Here is a 19036-nt window from a genome sequence, read left to right on the forward strand (position 1 = left end):
CTGGAATTCCATCACCCCCACTAGCTTTGTTCGTAGTGATGATTCCTAAAGCCCACTTGACTTCACATTCCAGGATGTCTGGCTCTAGGTGAGTGATCACACCATCTTGATTGTCTGGGTCATGAAGATCTTTTTTGGATAGTTCTTCTGTGTATTCTTGCCACCTATTTTTAATATCTTCTGCTTCTGTTAGGTCCATACTGTTTCTGTCCTTTACTGTGCCCATCTGTGCATGAAGTGTTCTCTTGGTATCTCTAATTTTCTTGAAGCAATCTCTAGTCTTTCCCATTCTATTGTTTCCCTCTATTTCTTTGCATTGATCACTGAGGAAGACTTTCTTATCTCTCCTTGCTATTCTCTGGAACTCTGCATTCAAATGGGTATATCTTTCCTTTTCTCCTTTGCCTTTAGCTTCTCTTCTCAGCTATTTGTAAGGCCTCCTCAGACAACCATTTTGCCTTTTTGCATTTCTTTTTCTTGGGGATGGTCTTGAACACTGCCTCCTGTACAATGTCATGAACCTCCATCCATAGTTCTTCAGGCACTCTGTCTATCAGATCTAATGCCTTGAATCTGTTTGTCACTTCCACTGTATAATCATAAGGGATTTGACTTAGGTCATACCTGAATGGTCTAGTGGTTTTCCCTACTTTCTTCAATTTAAGTCTGAATTTGGCAATAAGGAGTTCATGATCTGAGCCACAGTCCGCTCCCAGGTGGAGGATGATAACTTCAGACTGAGCACAAGATTCCTGGAACACTGCCCTTGTTACCCTACCACCAACCAATCAGAAGAAAATCACACACCCCGCAGCCCCTAATCCTTATTTTGCTTTTAAAAGCTTGCCCCTCAAAAGCATTGGGGATTTTGAGGTTTCTGAGCATGAGTCACACATTCTCTTAGCTTGGCTCTTGTGATAAATCTTCCTCTGCTCCAAACTCCAACATTTCCATTTTTTGGGCCTCAACTGTGTGTCAGACACAGGAACTTGCGTCCATAACATCTTTTTCTCTTTGTGGTCATGCTCTGGGGTGGGTCTGTTTGCGACTACTGCACTAGGCACGGGAGTACTCAACGGGCACTTTCAATCTAGCAACTCATTTCCTTTGGTTCAGAGAAAACTTCCTGAGTAACTTCTTTGACAGTTTCCCTTATCCCGTCTCTTACTGGAACTCTTATTGTCTGAGGGTTAGAGCTCCAGGATTGGTTCTCTCACACTCTAAATTTTCATCTTTACCAACTTTCTTTATGTTGTAATCCTCCTATTGTGTTTTGACTTGTTTATTTTGATTTATTTCTATAATTTTTTAAATTTCCAAGAGCTATTTTTCCCCTGACCATTCATGTTGTCATTTAAAGAAAAACTCTATTCCCGTTTTATGGTTAAAATATCTCTCTTACATCTCTCTGCATTTTTCCTTTTTCCTTTTCTTCTCCCTGTAAAGACTCTCTTTCTGTACATTGCTGTTTTCTACTTTTTATTTTGGCCCATATTTCTCATATGAGAGTATCTCTTTAGGTGTACTATGATTCTTGATGGCCTGCTTGTAAGTGGGAAACTCTTACAGAGCTCATAGGACATACTACAGAGCTCTAAAGTAAAATAGTCTGGTATTGGCATATGAAGAGGCAAACAAATAGAACAGAACGATGAGTCCAGAAGTAGGTCCAAGAACAAATGGAAATTTAGTATGTGAGAAGCATTAGATCTTGATTAATGGGGAGACAGTATTGAAACAACTAAATAGCTATTTGGGAAAAGATAAAGTTGGATTCATTCCTCATACCATACACTCCAAAAGCATGAAAGATAAGCGAGATGAATAAACTTCAAACGCATGAGGGATCTAAATGAAAAGATGAAGCCATACAAGTACTAAAGAAAAAATATAGGTGATTCACTTTAGAACTTGAGTAGTGTCACACTAATTATGACTTTAAATCCAAAAGCAGTGAATGAAAAGATTAATTTGACTATACAAAAATAAAAAATATTTTGCAGGACAAAAGATCAAATTTCTACCAATAAGCGAAGTTAAAAGACAAATGATAAACTAAAAGAAACTATTTTACATGTATTGTAGTTTAAAGCAATTTAATGCATAAGAGAAAAGGAATAAGACAATCTTTTAAAAGAAAGATCCTGCAGTTAAAAATTTGAATTAGAAATATCTATAAGAAGTCATCAATTTTTTCATATATCTCATAACTTTTATTAACTGCAAGAGCCTACAAGCAAAGTCAACCCAAAGGCAATGAGCACGCTATGCTAAGCACGGGAACCTGCTTCATAAATACCATTTTTCACTAAAACAAACCAAGTCCCCTTGCAGAAATGGCTGTTCCAGATCTGGGGCAAACTAAGGACAAGGTGAGTTCGGGAAATCTAGTTGCATCAGAAATCAAGGAAGAACTCAAAGTGTCAACCTGACTGGCTAAAGAATGCTCAGATAGCTGGTAAACATTATTTCTGGGTGTGTCTGTAGGGCTGTCTCGGAAAGAGACTAGCATTTGACCTGGTGGAGTAAATAAAGATTTCCCTCCCCAATGTGGGTAGGCATCATCCAGTCTTTTTTTTAAAAAATTACTTATGCATTTATATGACTGCACTGAGTCTTAGTTGTAGCACTCAGGATCTTTGATCTTCGTTGCAGCATGTGGGATCTATTTCCCTGACTGGGAATCAAACCAGGTCTTCCCCATTAGGAGCACAGAGTCTTAGCCACTGGACCACCAGGGAAGACTCCATCATCCAATCGTTGAAGGGTATGAATAAAACAAAAAAGCAGAGGAAGGGCAAATTCCATCTCTCTACTTGAGCTGGAACATTCTCCTTCTCCAGCCCTTGTACGTTGGAGCTCCTGACTTTTGGACTCTGACTGGGGATTAACATGATCAGCACCCCAATCCTACCTCCTTTTCTTGGAATTTTGAGTTCATCCCAGGGTTTACACCCTTGGCTCCCTTGGTTTTTGGGCCTTTGAGCTTAGACCAGCTTTCCTGGAACTCCAGCTTACAGATAGCAGATTGTGGGACTTCTTAGCATTCCTGATAACGAATCTCTTTAGATATTGGTCCTGTTTCTCTAAAGAACCCTGACTTATAAATGGGATGTGTTAAAAGAACACAGGAGTAGCTTGAAAGGGCTCATACTAGCCAAATTTCTAAGAAGAGATTGAGTATCAAATGTGGCTATACTGTATTGTAATGAGTGTGAACTGTCACAAAAATTGAAAAAGAAAGTAATTCCCTGAGTCCAAAGTGACAACCAATAGAAAAAGATAAAATTTAATTTACCACCATTGAGGAGAATATTTAAACATTTCCTTTGGGCTTCCCTTGTGGCTCAGCTGGTAAAGAATCTGCCTGCACTGTGGGAGGCCTGGGTTCAATCCCTGGGTTGGGAAGATCCCCTGAAGAAGGGAAAAGCTACCCATTCCAGTATTCTGACCTGGAGAAGACCATGGACTGTATAGTCCATGGGGTCAAAAAGAGTCGGACACGACTGAGTGACTTTCACTTTCTTCTATAAATTGATCAAAGGAAACAGTTAAGCATTTACCCTGATGTTCAGGAAGACCTGTAGTTCACCCCCATTAATAAGGGAGAGCTTTTCTTTATAGAATGTCAGTTAACTCATGTAGCAGAAATGATAGAAAGTCACCATTTTGCAGCTCCTCCAATGAAATAATCATTTCAAAGAAAGATCTTGAATGTGTGCTAATTCATCAGGTTGCCGAGGAACAATAGAGTGCCAAGGGATCATATGTTAGTTACAAAGGGAAACAGCATGTCTTCACAACTAAGAGACCTCCTCGTCACCATCCTGACAAGTGATGAAACTTAGGATCCCTAGCAGTGGGACACCTGGACACTGCATGTCTTCTGATGTGACATAATGTGAAGTTCCTGCTTTCTCTTTAGCACCTTCTTGTCAGAAATACGTTAAACATAGCCTGAACATAGCTGAGTCTTTAGCTGAATTCCAACTGATGGGAAATACAGACGATAGAGAAACGTTAATGACAATACAAAGAAACCATCAGGCAGTTTAAGAAGATGGGACATTCTACAAGACAACTGACTTGGTCTTTTCAAACAGTCAAAGTCATTTTTAAAAATGTGGGAATAATTTAGTGAAGACTAAAGAGTAGTGACAACCAGCAGCAATGCATGAAGCTTGCCTGAATCTTCTTTTTTAATTTAACTTTTATTTTACATTAGAGTAGAGTTGATTTACTGTATTGTGTTGGTTTCAGGCATACAGCAAACTGGTTCAGTTATATATATACATTTATCTGTGCTTTTTCAGATTTTTTTCCCCGTGTACATTATTACAGAATATTGAGTAGAATTCCCTGTTGACGGTAGGTCCTTGTTGATATCTATTTTATATATAGTAGGTATGTGTATGTTAATCCCCCAAACCCTAATTTATCCCTCCCCCTACCTTGATTGGATCTTGATTGAGAAAATAACAAAGCAATAATAAAAAGCTTATTAAATGAAAAATGGGAAAATTTGAGCATAGATTGTATATCCAATGATATTATGGAATTATTACTAATTTTTCTAGGTATGATAACCGTATCATGGCTTTGGAGAAGAGTGTCCTTAATTTTTAGAATATGCAAGCTGAAGTTGTTTAGAGGAAAAGCACATGCTACTTGCAACTTCCAAAGGGTTAAGCATACATATAAAATATATATGTAGAGAGAGGAAGTCAACATGACAAAATGTTAACAATTACTGGGCTTAGATGGAGAGTATTAGGGTGATCATTGTACTGTTCTTTCAATTTTTCTATATGTTAGAAAAATTTCATGGTAAATTAAAAGAAAAAGTGAAGCTGATGTGAAGCCTTGAGTCCATGGGTCACTTTATAGTGTTTCCTCTTGACCACAAAACCCCTCCAAGGTGTGTCTTTAGGCCTATTAATATTTTCTTGGCTTAAACTAATTACACAGGGAGAATGTTCCAGTCCCCTTTCTGTTTAGCTTTAGCCAAACAGGCCAACATTGGCCAAAAGGAAGGATACAGTGTGTGAAGAGAGGAGTCTTATAACTCAATATATAAAGTTTTACTTAAATCCTCTGTTTTTAGGTATAGAAATCCTGGCCACAACAATATCTCATTTTCCCCAACCCAGAGACCTGATCTTTCACTCTTTTCAGAGAATAAACCTCTGGCTTCCTGCTGCTTTGGGGGGAAGGACAGTAACCCAACTGAAAAGAATATGTGGCTGCTAATGACTGAGCTTTCAGGAGTTTAGTGATACAGATCTGGGGGTTTCCTGAACCTTCTCCACTGCTGCTTCAAAATTCATCTTCTCAGGTGTGCTCATTTATTACCATCTGACTATCTACAGGTCTTCCAGCTTCCAAAATTCCTTTTATCTCTTATTCTTTTTGTGGGTTTATGCATTTTTTTTTTAAAGTGCACTTCTGTGACATTTTATTGGGATTTGAGAAAAGAGCAGACACTAATGCATGTAATCAATCCATCAGCCTTTACTGGAAGTCAATCTGATGTTCTTTAGCCTCTTTTTCCCATATGCTAGTTTGAAGGTTATCTTTTCTTTGTATTCTTTAATGGGTTGTCCTTGAAATTTTAATCTTTCTGTTTGACTTAACAAAGTCTAAAGATAATCAATATTCTTATCTTTTTTCTGAATAATGCAAAGACTGCAGAAAGCTTTCACTTTGACCTCTCCTTTCCCACTTTCCACACTACTTTGGTCTAATATTTTCTTCGTTGTTTCCAACACCTCCTGTGAAGCAGTCCCTTCATCAATAATATTTATTGAGGCTCCCTGCCATGTGGCAAATGGTGTTCTGAGCACTGGAAGTACAACAGTGAATAAGAGAGACAAAACTACTCATAAAAATGTTAAAAATTTTTTTAATATATTTACTTACTTATTTGGCTGCACTAGGTCTTAGTTGCAGCGTGTGGGATCTAGTTCCCTGCCCAGGACTCGAACCTGGGTCTCCTGCATTGAGAACATAGAATGTTAGCCGCTGAACCACCAGGGAAGTCCCATAAAAATGTTTTATATTAGGTTGAACTATATGAAATTTCCAATATTTTGCCAATTTTTAGTTATAAAAGACTCATCTCAAGTTGGTTGAATATATGTATATTTAAATATATATATACATATTTACATAAATACATGTAAAATCACTAACGCTTTTTAAATTTTCCTAAACAGTTACTAATTTCATTGTTTATTGCTTCCATGTTACTTGTATCCCACTCCTCTCTGGGTCTGTTTCATTTCAGATCCTGAGTAGTTCCTTTTAAAAACATCTTTATTTATTTATGGCTATACTGGGTCTTCACTGTTGCTTGGGCTTTTCTTTAGTTGTGGTGCACTGGTTTCTCATTGTGGTGGCTTCTCTTCCTTTGCAGCACAGACTTTAGGGCAAGTGGGCTTCAGGAGTTGCAGCACGTGGGCTCAGAAGTTGTAGTAGCTCTTGGGCTCTAGAGCACAAGCTCAGTAGTTGTGGCATGCGGGCTCAGTTGCTCTGCGGCAGGTGGGATCTTGCCAGATCAGGGACCAAACCCATGTCTGCTGAACTGGCAGGAGGATTCTTTACACTGAACCACCAGGGAAGTCCCCTAGTAGTTCTTTGAATGAAGATCTGTAAGTGATAAAAGTCCTTCTCTGAAATTAACCTGTTACTCTCAAATAACAGTTTACTTGAGTATGATTCTTGGTTGGCCATTCATTTACCTCAGTCCTTTGAAGATATATTGCTGATAAGCCAGCTGAAAGTTTAATAATTTTCATTTGTAGATAATTAGTCTTTTCTGTTTGGCTGATTTTAAGATACTTTGGTATTCTGCAGATTCGCTATAACGTGTCTTGATTTGTATTTGTTTTAATTTAATTTTAATCCTACTCAAGACTCAGGGTGCTTCTTATATATGATGATTCAGGTCACATCTTTCTTCAATTTTCAAAATTTCTCAGTCATCATCTTTTGAATATTACCTGTTTTGAAGTGTCTCTGTTTTCTCTGCAGAAATCCTGGTAGGAATATATTGGGCCTTCAAACTCTGTTCTTCATGTCTCTTAATATTTATTTATTTCTGGCTGCTCTGGGTCTTGGCTGATGCACACAGGCTTGCTCTAGGTGCAGAGAGTAGGGACTACTCTCTCGTGGTGGTGTGTGGGCTTCTCATTGTGGTGGCTTCTCTTGCTATGAAGCATGGGCTCCAGGGTATGCAGGCTCCAGTTGTTGCGATTCAAGGGCTCCAGAGCACAGGCTCAGTAGTTGTGGCATATGGACTTAGTTGCCCCACGGCGTGTGGGATCTCTCCGGACCAGGGATCAAACCCGTATCCCCTGAATTGCAAGGTGGATTCTTATCCACTGTACCACCAAGGAAGTCCAAGAACAAGGTACATTTTCATCTTTATAAATATACTTAAACATTTTTTTTACTCTACATCCAGGTTATGTTGTCAATTATTGGATTGGAAAAAAACCAAAACAAAACAGATGGCTAACTCTCTTCCAAAAATGCAGCTGTCTGTGAAACCCAGCTAGTCCAGGTGACTCAGACAGTAAAGAATCTGCCTGCAATGCAGGAGGCCTGGGTTCAGTCCCTGGGTTGGGAGGGTCCCCTGGAGAAGGGAATGGCAACCCACTCCGGTATCTTGCCTGGAGAATTCCATGGACAGAGGAGCCTGGCAGGGTGCAGTTCATGGGGTCACAAAGAGTCGGACACAACTGAGTGGCTAAGCGCACACACACTATGCAACAGGGAAGCAGTGAAGACAAGGAAGCTTAAACAAGTTTTGTGGAAATAATCTGGTTCAAGACACTTCACAGTGTTGTCTGACTCTCCTTGTTGTCCCACTATTTGATGATGTTAAATTTGATCACTTGTTTAAAATGACCTACCAGATTTCTCCACTACAAAAGTAAAGTTTAGTGATTGATACGTAATCTGTGGGGAAGGCATGTATGCATTCCTTTTCTCAATAATGTTTCATTTAATGGTTTTAGTATTTATTGATGAAGCTTGCCTGAATCAAATATTCCCTGAAGGTTGCAAAATAGCAATTTAGAAAAATTACATCATTCCATTCACATGTATTAGCCATTTTCTTCTATAAGTAAGAGCTTTTAGGATATTGGGTTTTGAATCCAAAGACCTGAACAAAAATGTTCAACCTGAATCTAGTGATGAGGAAATTAGTTAAATTCATACCATCTTCTCTGGACTCTTCAGAAGAAGGCAGTGTCTGGGCTGGTGAATACTGTTCTTAATGTAAAGAGATGACAGAAACATAACCTGAGGAAGTGTGTTGGATCCCAAATTTTAAAAAAAAGGACAGAGAGAGAGAAAACAGCTATAAAAGCCATTTTGAGAGAACTGGGAAAACTTGAATATATGGTGTACATGAGATGATATTGAAGAATTATGTTAATCTTCATCGGTGTGACAGTGGTATTCTGTTTATGTCCCGTGTCCTTATTCTTAGGCGATGTATGTTGAAGCATTTAGGGTGAAGTGTCACTCTGTACACAATTATTTAAAATGGTTCCTAGGGACTTCCAGTGGTGGTCCACTGGTTAAGATTTTATGTTTCAATGCAGGGGATGTTGGTTCAATCCCTGGTCAGGGAGCTAAAATCCCACATGCCTTGCAGGCAAGAAAATCAAAATATAAAACAGAAGCAACATTGTATCAAATTTAATAAAGACTTTAAAAGTGGTTTATATATTTTAAAAAACTTAAAAATATTGACATGGGAGACAGCGGGAGCTTTTCCATCATGGCCTCTAGGCCGATCTCTGTCCAAGTGGAACCAGGATGACACATGGGGGGCCTTGATGAGGAGGTTAGTAAACCACTGCTGTGGGAACTATTTCTCCAGGCAAGGCCAGTAGTCAACATCCACATGCCAAGGGATAGAGTCACTGGTCAGCACTAAGGCTATGGTTTTGTGGAATTCTTAAGTGAGGAAGATGCTGACTCTGCCATAAAGATGAACATGATCAAACTCTATGGGAAGCCAATACAGGTGAACAAGGCATCAGCTCACAACAAGAACTTGGATGTGGGGGCCAACATTTTCATTGGGAACCTGGACCCAAAGATCCATGAGAAGTTGCTTTATGATACTTTAAGTGCCTGTGGGTTTACTTTGCCAACTCCCAAGATTATGTGGGACCCTGACATACGCAACTCCAAAGGTTATGCCTTTATTAGTTTAGTTTCATTTGATGCTTTGGAATTCAGCGATTGAGCCATGAATGGGCAGTACCTCTATAACCTCCCCATCACTGTTGAAGGACACAAGAAGGACTCCAAGGGTGAGTGCCACGGCTCAGAAGCTGAACAACTTGTAGCAGCACAGAACCACTCTCCCAGGCTGACCACCCTCATCAGCTCTTTGCCAATGCACCCCCTCCACCATCTGCGCCCAAGCCTGTGGTATCATCTTTGGGGTCTGGGCTTCCTCCTCCACGCGTGCCTTCCTCCTCCATGCGTGCCACCCCCAGTACCATCTCCTGGAGCCTTCCACCTAGGATACCCCCAGCTATGCCCCCACCACCTATGCCTTCCTGGAGCTGGAGGACATGGCCTCCCATCAGCGGGAATCCCAGGGGCTGGACAACCTGGACACAGACACTTACATCCTCACCCATTCCCACTGGGTGGGATGCTTCATCTAGAGATGTCTCAGATGCAGCTGGCCCACCATAGCCCTCATGGCTTGGGACAGCCCCATGCTGGGCCCCCTGGCTCTGGGCGGCAGCCACCACCCCAACCACCACCTGGAATGCCTCACTCTGGACATCTTCCCATGAGCATGCCCCACCCTCACCAAGGGCCTCTGTTTGGCTCTACCGTGGGACTCCCAGATCCTATGACTCCACGTGGTATGCATGGACCTCCTCTACTGATGCCCCCTCATGGATGGATACACTGGCCCTCCATGACCTCCACCCTATGGCTACTGGTGGGGGCCGTTCCCTCCACCCAGACCCACTCCCTGGCCTCCAGTTCCCCTTCGAGGCCCACTTCGAGGCCTTCTCCTTCTGTGATTTCTCATTGTCTTTCCTCCTATTATAGCCTCCCAATATCTGTTCACTTCCTTGGACCAATCAGAGTTGTTATAGCACTGAGGGCCTAAGGCACTAATCCCTTGCAGGCCTTTCTTTTGTAACTGTAATTTTTTTCACAGGAGGTTTTATTTATTTATTTTTTCTATGTTGGCCCTATGTGTTTTGCAAATACACAGAGAAAATAAAATAAAATAAAATGGTTCCACACACATATGTGTACACCTAACATGTAGAATTACCTCCAACCAACCCAAACATTTTAAAAACTAAAGCTATAAAATATCATCAAACAGGGAAGCATGTGTGTGTATCTTGCATCTACCTACTGTATTATTCTAGGTTTGGCCAGAAAAACAGAAGCCACTCAGTTTTTCAAGTGTGAAAGACTATATTGTAGAAAATTAAAGGTTGATAAAACTGTTGGAAGGGCTGAAGGAGTTACCATCTCAGTTCTTGAAGGGCTGATTCTCAAAAACTCACCTGTAAGTGGCTACAAATGGGAAAGTGAAAGTTGCTCAGTTGTGTCCAACTCTTTGTGATCCCACGGACTGTACACTCCACGGAATTCTCTAGACCAGCATACTGGAAAGGGTAGCCTTTCCCTTCTCCAGGGGATCATCCCAAACTAGAGATCGAACCCAGGGATCCTGCAATTGCAGGAGGATTCATTGCCAGCTGAGCCACGAAGCCCAAGTATACTGGAGCAGCAGATATTCCCGACCCAGGAATCAAACTGGAGTCTCCTGCATTGCAGGTGGATTCTTTACCAACTGAGCCATCAGGGAAGCCCCTACAAATGGGAAGCTCACCTAATTATCTTAATTGGCAAAGCCAATGAGAGTGATTCCTAAGAAAGTCACCCAGGGGGCTTCCCTCGTGGTCCAGTGGTTAAGAATCCGTCTGCCAATGCAGGAAACACGGGATTGATCCCTGTTCTGGGAACTAAGATCCCACATGCCTCAAGCCTGTGCATCACAAATACTGAGCTTGGGAACCTTGGAACTCATAATCTGCAACAAGAGAAGCCACTGCTGTGAGAAACCTGAACACCGCAACTAGAGAGCAGCCCCTGCTCGCTGCAGCTAGAGAAAGCCTGTACACAGCAACAGAGGGCCCATGTGCTGCAGCAAAGACTCAGCACAGCTATAAATAAATAAATAAACAAATAAAAATTGAACAAAAGAAGAAAAAGTCATCTGGAAGCTGCTTTAAACTCCAAGTCTGGCTGTGTATCTGCCTGCAACCGATGATGAATAAGGGTCTCTACCCTTGCATCTTACACTGGTGACTCTTATCTAGGCCCACAGAGAGAAGGGGATTCTGGGAAATGTGGCTCCAGGTGTCTCCTCTGCACCACAGAAAAGACCTTGGAAACGGTGGCGGTGATGATGATTCAGACAATCAAGTGCAGTTATACTTTATAGCTTCAGTCAGTTCAGTCGCTCCATTGTGTCTGACTCTTTGTCACCCCACAGACTTTAACATGCCAGGCTTCCCTGTCCATCACCAACTCCCAGAGCTGGCTCAGACTCATGTCCCTTGAGTCGGTGATGCTGTCCAACCATCTCATCCTCTGTCGCCTCCTTCTCCTCCTGCCCTCAATCTTTCCCAGCATCAGGGTCTTTTCCAATGAGTCAGTGCTTTGCATCAGGTGGCCAAAGTATTGGAGTTTCAGCTTCAGCATCTGTCCTTTCTGTGAATATTCAGGGTTGATTTCTTTTAGGATGGACTGGTTGGATCTCCTTGAAGTCCAAGGGACTCTCAAGAGTCTTCTCCAACACCACAGTTTAAAAGCATCAATTCTTTGATGCTCAGCTTTCTTTACAGTCCAACTCTCACATCCATACATGACTACTGGAAAAACCATAGCTTTGACTAGATGGACCTTTGTCGGCAGACTAATATCTCAGCTTTTTAATATCTGTGTAGGTTGACCATAGCTTTTCTTCCAAGGAGCAAGCGTCTTTTGAATTCACTACTGCAGTCACCATCTGTAGTGATTTTGGAGCCCAAGAAAATAAAGTCTTTCACTATTTCCACTGTTTCCCCATCTATTTGTCATGAAGTGATAGGATCAGATACCATGATCTTCGTTTTTTGAATGTTGAGTCTTAAGTTAACTTTTTCACTCTCCTCTTTCACTTTCATCAAGAGACTCTTTAGTTCTTCTTCACTTACTGCCGTATCAGTGGTGTTGTCTGCATATCTGAGACTATTGATATTTTTCCTGGCAGTCTTGATTCCTGCTTGTGCTTCATCCAGCTTGACATTTCGTATGATGTACTCTGCATAGAAATGAAATAAGCAGGGTGACAATATACAGCCTTGACATACACCTTTCCCAATTTGGAACCAGTCCGTTGTTCCATGTCTGATTCTAACTGTTGCTTCTTGACCGGCATACAGATTTCTCAGGAGGCAGGTAAGGTGGTCTGGTATTCCCATCTGTTGAAGAATTTTCCACAGTTTGTTGTGATCCATACAGTCAAAGGCTTTGGTGTAGTGAATTCTCTTTGATGAAGAGAATTTTTGGAATTCTCTTGCTTTTTATATGAGCCAATGGATGTTGGTAATCTGATCTCTGGTGCCTCTGCCTTTTCTAAATTCAGCTTGAATATCTGGGAGTCATGGTTCAGGTACTGTTGAAGCCTAACTTGGAGAATTTTCAACATTACTTTGCTAGCATGTGAGATGAATGCAATTGTATGGTACTCTGAACATTCTTTGGCATTGCCTTTCTTTGGGATTAGAATGAAAACTGACCTTTTCCAGTCCTGTGGCCACTGCTGAGTTTTCCATATTTGCTGGCGTATTGAGTGCAGCACTTTTACAGCATCATCTTTTAGAATTTTAAACAGCTCAGCTGGAATTCCATCACATCCACTAACTTTGTTTACAGTGATACTTCCTAAGACCCACTTGACTTCACATTCCAGGATGTCTGGGTCCAGGTGAGTTGTCACACCATTGTGGTTATCAGGGTCATGAAGATCTTTTTTTGTATAGTTCTTCTGTGTCTTGCCATCTTTTATAGCATAGTTTCAGCAAAAAACACTAGAGTACCAGAAAGGATTTTTTAAAAATATTGTGGTAATTGACACATACATACTACCATATGTAAAATAGATAACTAATAAAAACCTACTGTATAGCACAAGGAACTCTACTCAATACTCCCTGATGACCTATATGGGGAATAAAATCTAAAGTAGAGTGGTGTATGTGTGTTCATTCCTCCCTCCCCAAGTCCCTGATAACTTCTGATCTACTTTCTGTCTCTGAGTTTGACTGTTCTAGGTACCACGTATAAACAGAATCATACAAGATTTATCCTTTTGTCTGGCTTACTTCACTCAGCATAGTGTTGTCAAGATCCTTCCATTTTTGTAGCATGTACCAGAATTCATTCCTTTTTAAGGGTAAATAATATTCCCTGGTATATATATGAATATAGCATATTTTAACAGTTCCTGTTCATTGGTTGAATGGACACAAGTTATGCAGATATCTTCCTGCTTGCCCAGGAACCTGGGAAACATCTGAATTCCTTCCTCTCCACCTCTTTCATCCAACGAGTCAGTAGGTACTATCAGTTCACTACTTCATTTCGTCCAAATATATTATCTCCTACCAATCCTCACTGCCATGCCTGAGTTCAGAGAGTTCATCATCTCTCAGGTTATTCAAACAGCCTCTAAACAGATTCCTCCCCTTCTGTCTTCCAGCCTTCCAGAGTGATCTTTCCGTCACATAACCTTCAGTGACTACTTGCACAAGGCCCTTCATAACCAGCTCCTGGTTTCCTTACCCTTTCTGCCCCATCCCATGCTGTCCCGAGCTATTAGAGATAAACACCTGGGTTCCAATTCTGGCTGCATCTCTTACTAGATGATGATGGACACTCATTTAATATCCCTAAGCCTTAGTTCCTTAGTCAATCGAATAAATGAATTCAATCACTCAATTTTATGTATCATGTGCTATGCCAAACATAATAGGAGGACATGGAGATGAATTAGACAAAGTCCCTGTACTCAGAGAAATCTCATATATGTCAACAAATCACTGCACTGCAGGATAGTAAGTGCTATACTCCAGGAATATGCAAAATGTTCCACGGTTAGTATGGAATTGTCTGTCTCCAGAGATGGGTGAGGACAGAAGAGGGCATTTAGAGTGATATTGAACCTGTGCAGCAGAGCCTACTCTTGTCCTCCTGAAAGCATTTTTCTCTTCTTCCTGAGTAATACAACTCTTTCCCTGTTGGAAATACAGCCATCCAGAATAAAGACTACATTTCCCATTCTCCTTTTCAGCTAAGTATAGCCACATGACTATGTTCTGACTAATTGGATGTCATTAAACATGGTAAGAACAATTTCTGGAATGTGTCTTTAAAGGGAGGGAACATGTCCTTCCTGCTGGCTGGGATGTAGACTTGAAGGCTGGAGCTGAAGCAGCTGAAACTTGGACATGAGCTTTTGTTGAAGATGATAATGCAACAAGACAGAAGGAGGCTTGATTGGTCTATGTTTTACATGAGAGAGAAATAGAAATCAATTTTGTTTAAACTTTTCATTTTCTCCTTTTTTTGGTCATTTGCAGCTGAGTCTAACCTTAACTAATACAAATTAAGACTTGAAAAAAAATGAATATGAGTTCACCAAGGGATATTTCAAACAGAAGGAACAGCAGGTGCAAAGGCTTAGGGTCCTGAAAGAGGTGGCATGCTCAAGGAATGTCAAGGGTTTGTGTGGCAGAAGAAAAGGCTGGAAGTGGGTTGGAAACAGCCACAACAGAGTAGACTGAATAGGTAGGATTGTGGCAGGGAGACCTGCCGGAGGCTAAGAATGTGGTCCAGGTGAGAGGTGAGTGAGGCAGTGATGCAACCAGTGGCGGAAATGGAGGAGAAGAGATCAATTCAAGATACATTTACAGGGCTTCCCTGGTGGCTCAGTGGTAAAGAATCTGCCTACCAATGTAGTAGACACGGGTTCAAACCCTGGTCTGAGAAGTTCTCAAATACTACGGAGCAGCTAAAGCTTGTGCACCCCATCAAGAGAAGCCACCACAATGAGAAGCTCATGCACCACAACTAGAGAGTAGCCCCTGCTCTCTGCAACTAGAGAAAAGCCTGCACAGCAACAAAGACCCAGCACAACCATAAGCAGATAAAAATTTTAAAAAGATACATTTAGAAGCAAAAGTCAGGGGTTTATGAATGTATGTGTTTAAGTACATGCAGTGGGCATGTCATCAGAGGAAGTCTGGGCTTTTTGGCTTCTCTTCCTCAGAGGCCCTGTGGGTAGGGTTCAGCCTTTCCCCACAGGGAGAATTCTCTTCTTGCTCCCACTCTTTGGGCCCAGTGTCCCCTGGCCCAGATGCCTCTCACTACATCTAACTCCCCCAGCTTGTTTCAGGATTATTTCATAAAGTGGGAGGTGGGTGGATCTTCAAGCCTACTGATGCTGGCTCTTCCCAGGCTGTCTGCATAGCCCCCGGGTAGAGTTGTCAAGAGTTGCTCAGTTTCAGGCTGGCAGCTAGACACTGTCCCTGTCTGTCTGGGGACACAGTGCTTCTGGGCAGTTGAGTGAGAGCAGGGCCCTCAGCAACAAACAGGCTTGTCTCTGTCGATGGGCCAGCCAGCAGGTCTGCGGGAAGGCTGGAGGTCATGGGTTTAGGGGGAACTGCATGAGGAATTCAGGCCCACTCCTTGTAAAACTTTCCAGGAAGCATTTTTCTACTGGGGAAGCACCCAGATACTAGGGCACTTCTCAACCCCCTGCTGCTGTTGCTAAGTCGCTTCAGTCGTGCCCGACTCTGTGCGACCCCATAGACGGCAGCCCACCAGGCTCCTCTGTCCCTGGGATTTTCCAGGGAAGAACACTGGAGTGGGTTGCCATTTCACTTCTCCAATGAAAGTGAAAAGTGAGAGTGAAGTCCGTCAGTCCTGTCTGACTCTTCGAGACACCATGGACTGTAGCCTACCAGGCTCCTCCGTCCATGGGACTTTCCAGGCAAGAGTACTGGAGTGGGGTGTTATTGCCGTCTCCTCTTAACCCCCTAGGTGCCAGAAAAGGGCAGGAGGTAAGCATGGGGAGGCAGCTGAGGTCATCCCTCTTTGAACCTCCACGTGGTATTTACTCAAAGCGATTGTTGCCAGAGGCCCAGGCCCTGGACTATAAAGCGGAATGTCTGCTCTCTGTGTCCAGAAGTGAGCAGGTGAGCAGGTGAGCAGAGGGATGTGGGTCGGCTTCCTAATTGAGCAGAGCTGGGGGTGGGGACTAAGAACTAAGGACCTCCTCTTGGAGCACTGTGGCAGAATTTCTTCTTCCCTCCACCCCCAATCTCATCCTGGGAATACCTCAGTTTTCCCAAAAGTGTAATGGGGGCAGGAATAAGTGAGCAGGGGGACGGGGGCCAGAAGGATGGAGCTGCTCCTGGGGTCTGGGGGCAGTGGATGGGAGGGAAATTTTACTAAGCATTTTGAGCTCCACACTCCATATGATCTGATGAGATGAAAAAGGAGCATTTCATTCCATTCCAGGAAGACATCCTTTCCCTTGCAGCCACGTTCAACTAGGTCAGTCCTTTTGAGCCCTGACACTTGTGCTCCCTACACCCCAGGGAAGGGTTAACAGATTTTGTGGCAGGGCCCCCTGGGGCAAGTCCTCTGGGAGGGGTCCCTTCTTTGCCTCTTCAATTGCATCAGGCCTGCACTCACCTTTCTTCTCAGAGAACATCATGGCAAGCATGGCTGCAGTTCTGACCTGGGCTCTGGCCCTCCTCTCAGGTGAGTCCCCAACACTGACTTCTCCGTGGAGGTGTGGGTGGACTGAGGGAGGAAACCCAGCCCCTGTTCACCCCCTCCCTCTCCACAGTGCTTTCAGCCACGGAGGCACGGAAAGGCTTCTGGGACTACTTCAGCCAGAGCAGCTGGGACAAAGGGAAGGTGGAGCAGCAGCAGAAGCTGACACGAGAGCCCACGTGAGTGGCCAGGGCAAGGGGCGCAGGGGAAGGGAGAAGACACCAGAGGGTGGGATGGCTGCTGCCGCCCCGTTCCTCAACCTCCCCATACTCCCTGGGAAGAGAGCATGCCTGCTAAGTCGCTTCAGTTGTGTCCGACTCTTTGCGACCCTATGGACCATAGCTCACCAGGCTCTTCTGTCCATGGGATGAATACTGGAGAGGGTTGCCGTGCCCTCCTCCAGGGGATCTTTCCCACCCCGGGATCGAACCCACGTCTTTTACATCTCCTACAGTGGCAGGCCGGAGAAGGCAATGGCACCCCACTCCAGTACTCTTGCCTGGAAAATTCCACGGATGGAGGAGTCTGGTAGGCTGCAGTCCATGGGGTCTCCAAGAGTCAGACAGGACTGACCGACTTCACTCTCACTTTTCACTTTCATGCATTGGAGAAGGAAATGGCAACCCACTCCAATATTCTTGCCTGGAGAATCCTAGGGACGGGGGAGCCTGGTGGGCTGCCGTCTATGGGATCGCACAGAGTTGGACACGACTGAAGCGACTTAGCAGCAGCAGCAGTGGCAGGCGGGTTCTTTACCACTAGCGCCACCTGGGAAGAGGACAGAGCGGTGCTAGTTGTGCCGGCTATGCTGGCCGTCCTGGGCTGTTTGGCACCCTCTGCCGGCAGCCGCCTCTGATTTCTCTGTATCTGCTGCCTTCATGTCCGTTGGAACGTGGGACCAGGGATCAGGGGAGAGGACTCCTGGTTGCAGCTTCCAGAACGGAAGGATTATGTAAGTCCAGGTGCCTGTGTGCACAAGGAATTGAGCAGTGTTGATCTGGACATGTGTTGTCCAGATCAGTGTTGATCTGTGCCACATTTGTAATTCCTGCCTTAGGAGCGCCGTTGGCTTGGGACCACCGCCCTGCATCCTTGGTTTCCCCAGAGGATCAGTGAGCGATGTCTTCGGAGCAGAGGTGAGTGGGCTAGCCGACTGATGGCTCGATTGTCTGTCCCCTCCCCCAGGAGCCTGAAAGACAGACTTGAGCCAGACCTCAGCGATATGGACAAGTTTCTGGAAAAGTTGGGCCCTCTGAACGGGCAGGGGAGGGAGCCTCTCGGGCTCCCACGCGACCCGGTGGGGATGTGGCAGCAGCTGCAGGAGGAGCTGGAGGAGGTGCGGGCGCGTCTGGAGCCCTACATGGCGGAGGTGCATGAGCGCGTGGGCTGGAACCTGGAGGGCCTGCGGCGGCAGTTGCAGCCCTACACGGTGGAGCTGATGGAGCAGGTGGCCCTGCGCGTGCACGAGCTGCAGGAGCAGTTGCGCGTGGTCGGAGAGGGCACCAAAGCCCAGTTGCTGGGGGGTGTGGACGAGGCGCGGGGCCTGCTGCAGGAGCTGCAGAGCCGCGTGGCGCACCACACCGGCCGCGTCAAGGCGCTCTTTCACCCCTATGCCGAGCGCCTGGTGTCCGGCATCGGGCACCACGTGCAGGAGCTGCACCGCAGCGTGGCGCCGCACGCCATCGCCAGCCCCGCGCGCCTCAGCCGCTGCGTGCAGATGCTCTCGCACAAGCTCACGCTCAAGGCCAAGGCCTTGCACGAGCGCATCCAGCAGAACCTAGACCAGCTGCGCGAGGAGCTCAGCGCCTTTGCTGGCTCCCGCGCTGATGATGCGGAGGAAGCGGCTCAACCGGATCCCCAGGTGCTATCCCAGGAGGTGCGCCAACGACTCCAGGCTTTCCGCCACGACACCTTCCGGCAGATTGCCGCCTTCACTCACGCCATTGACCGAGAGACCGAGCAGGTCCAGCAGCAGCTGGCACCGCCTCCGCCAGGCCACAGTGCCTTTGCCCCGGAGTTCCTCCAAGCCGACAGAGGCAAGGCCCGGGGCGAGCTGCAGGCCCGCCTCGATGATCTGTGGGAAGACATAAACTACAGCCTTCAGGACCATAGTCCGGGCCATCGGGGAGAGCCCTGA

General features: G+C 44.5%; 1 protein-coding gene and 1 pseudogene across 1 annotated transcript; both read left to right on the forward strand.

Annotated features, from left to right (window-relative positions):
* Window positions 1-8794: 8794 nt before the first annotated feature.
* LOC136175956 (splicing factor 3B subunit 4 pseudogene) lies at window positions 8795-10070 on the forward strand (annotated as a pseudogene).
* Window positions 10071-16835: 6765 nt separating this feature from the next.
* Window positions 16836-19036, forward strand: APOA5 (apolipoprotein A5). Its single transcript, XM_065943787.1, has 3 exons — window positions 16836-16884; window positions 16973-17078; window positions 18085-19036. The coding sequence occupies exons 1-3, from the start codon at window positions 16836-16838 to the stop codon at window positions 19034-19036; spliced, it is 1107 nt and encodes a 368-aa protein (XP_065799859.1).

Source organism: Muntiacus reevesi, chromosome 9, assembly GCF_963930625.1.
Source record: "Muntiacus reevesi chromosome 9, mMunRee1.1, whole genome shotgun sequence".
Classification (NCBI taxonomy): domain Eukaryota; kingdom Metazoa; phylum Chordata; class Mammalia; order Artiodactyla; family Cervidae; genus Muntiacus; species Muntiacus reevesi.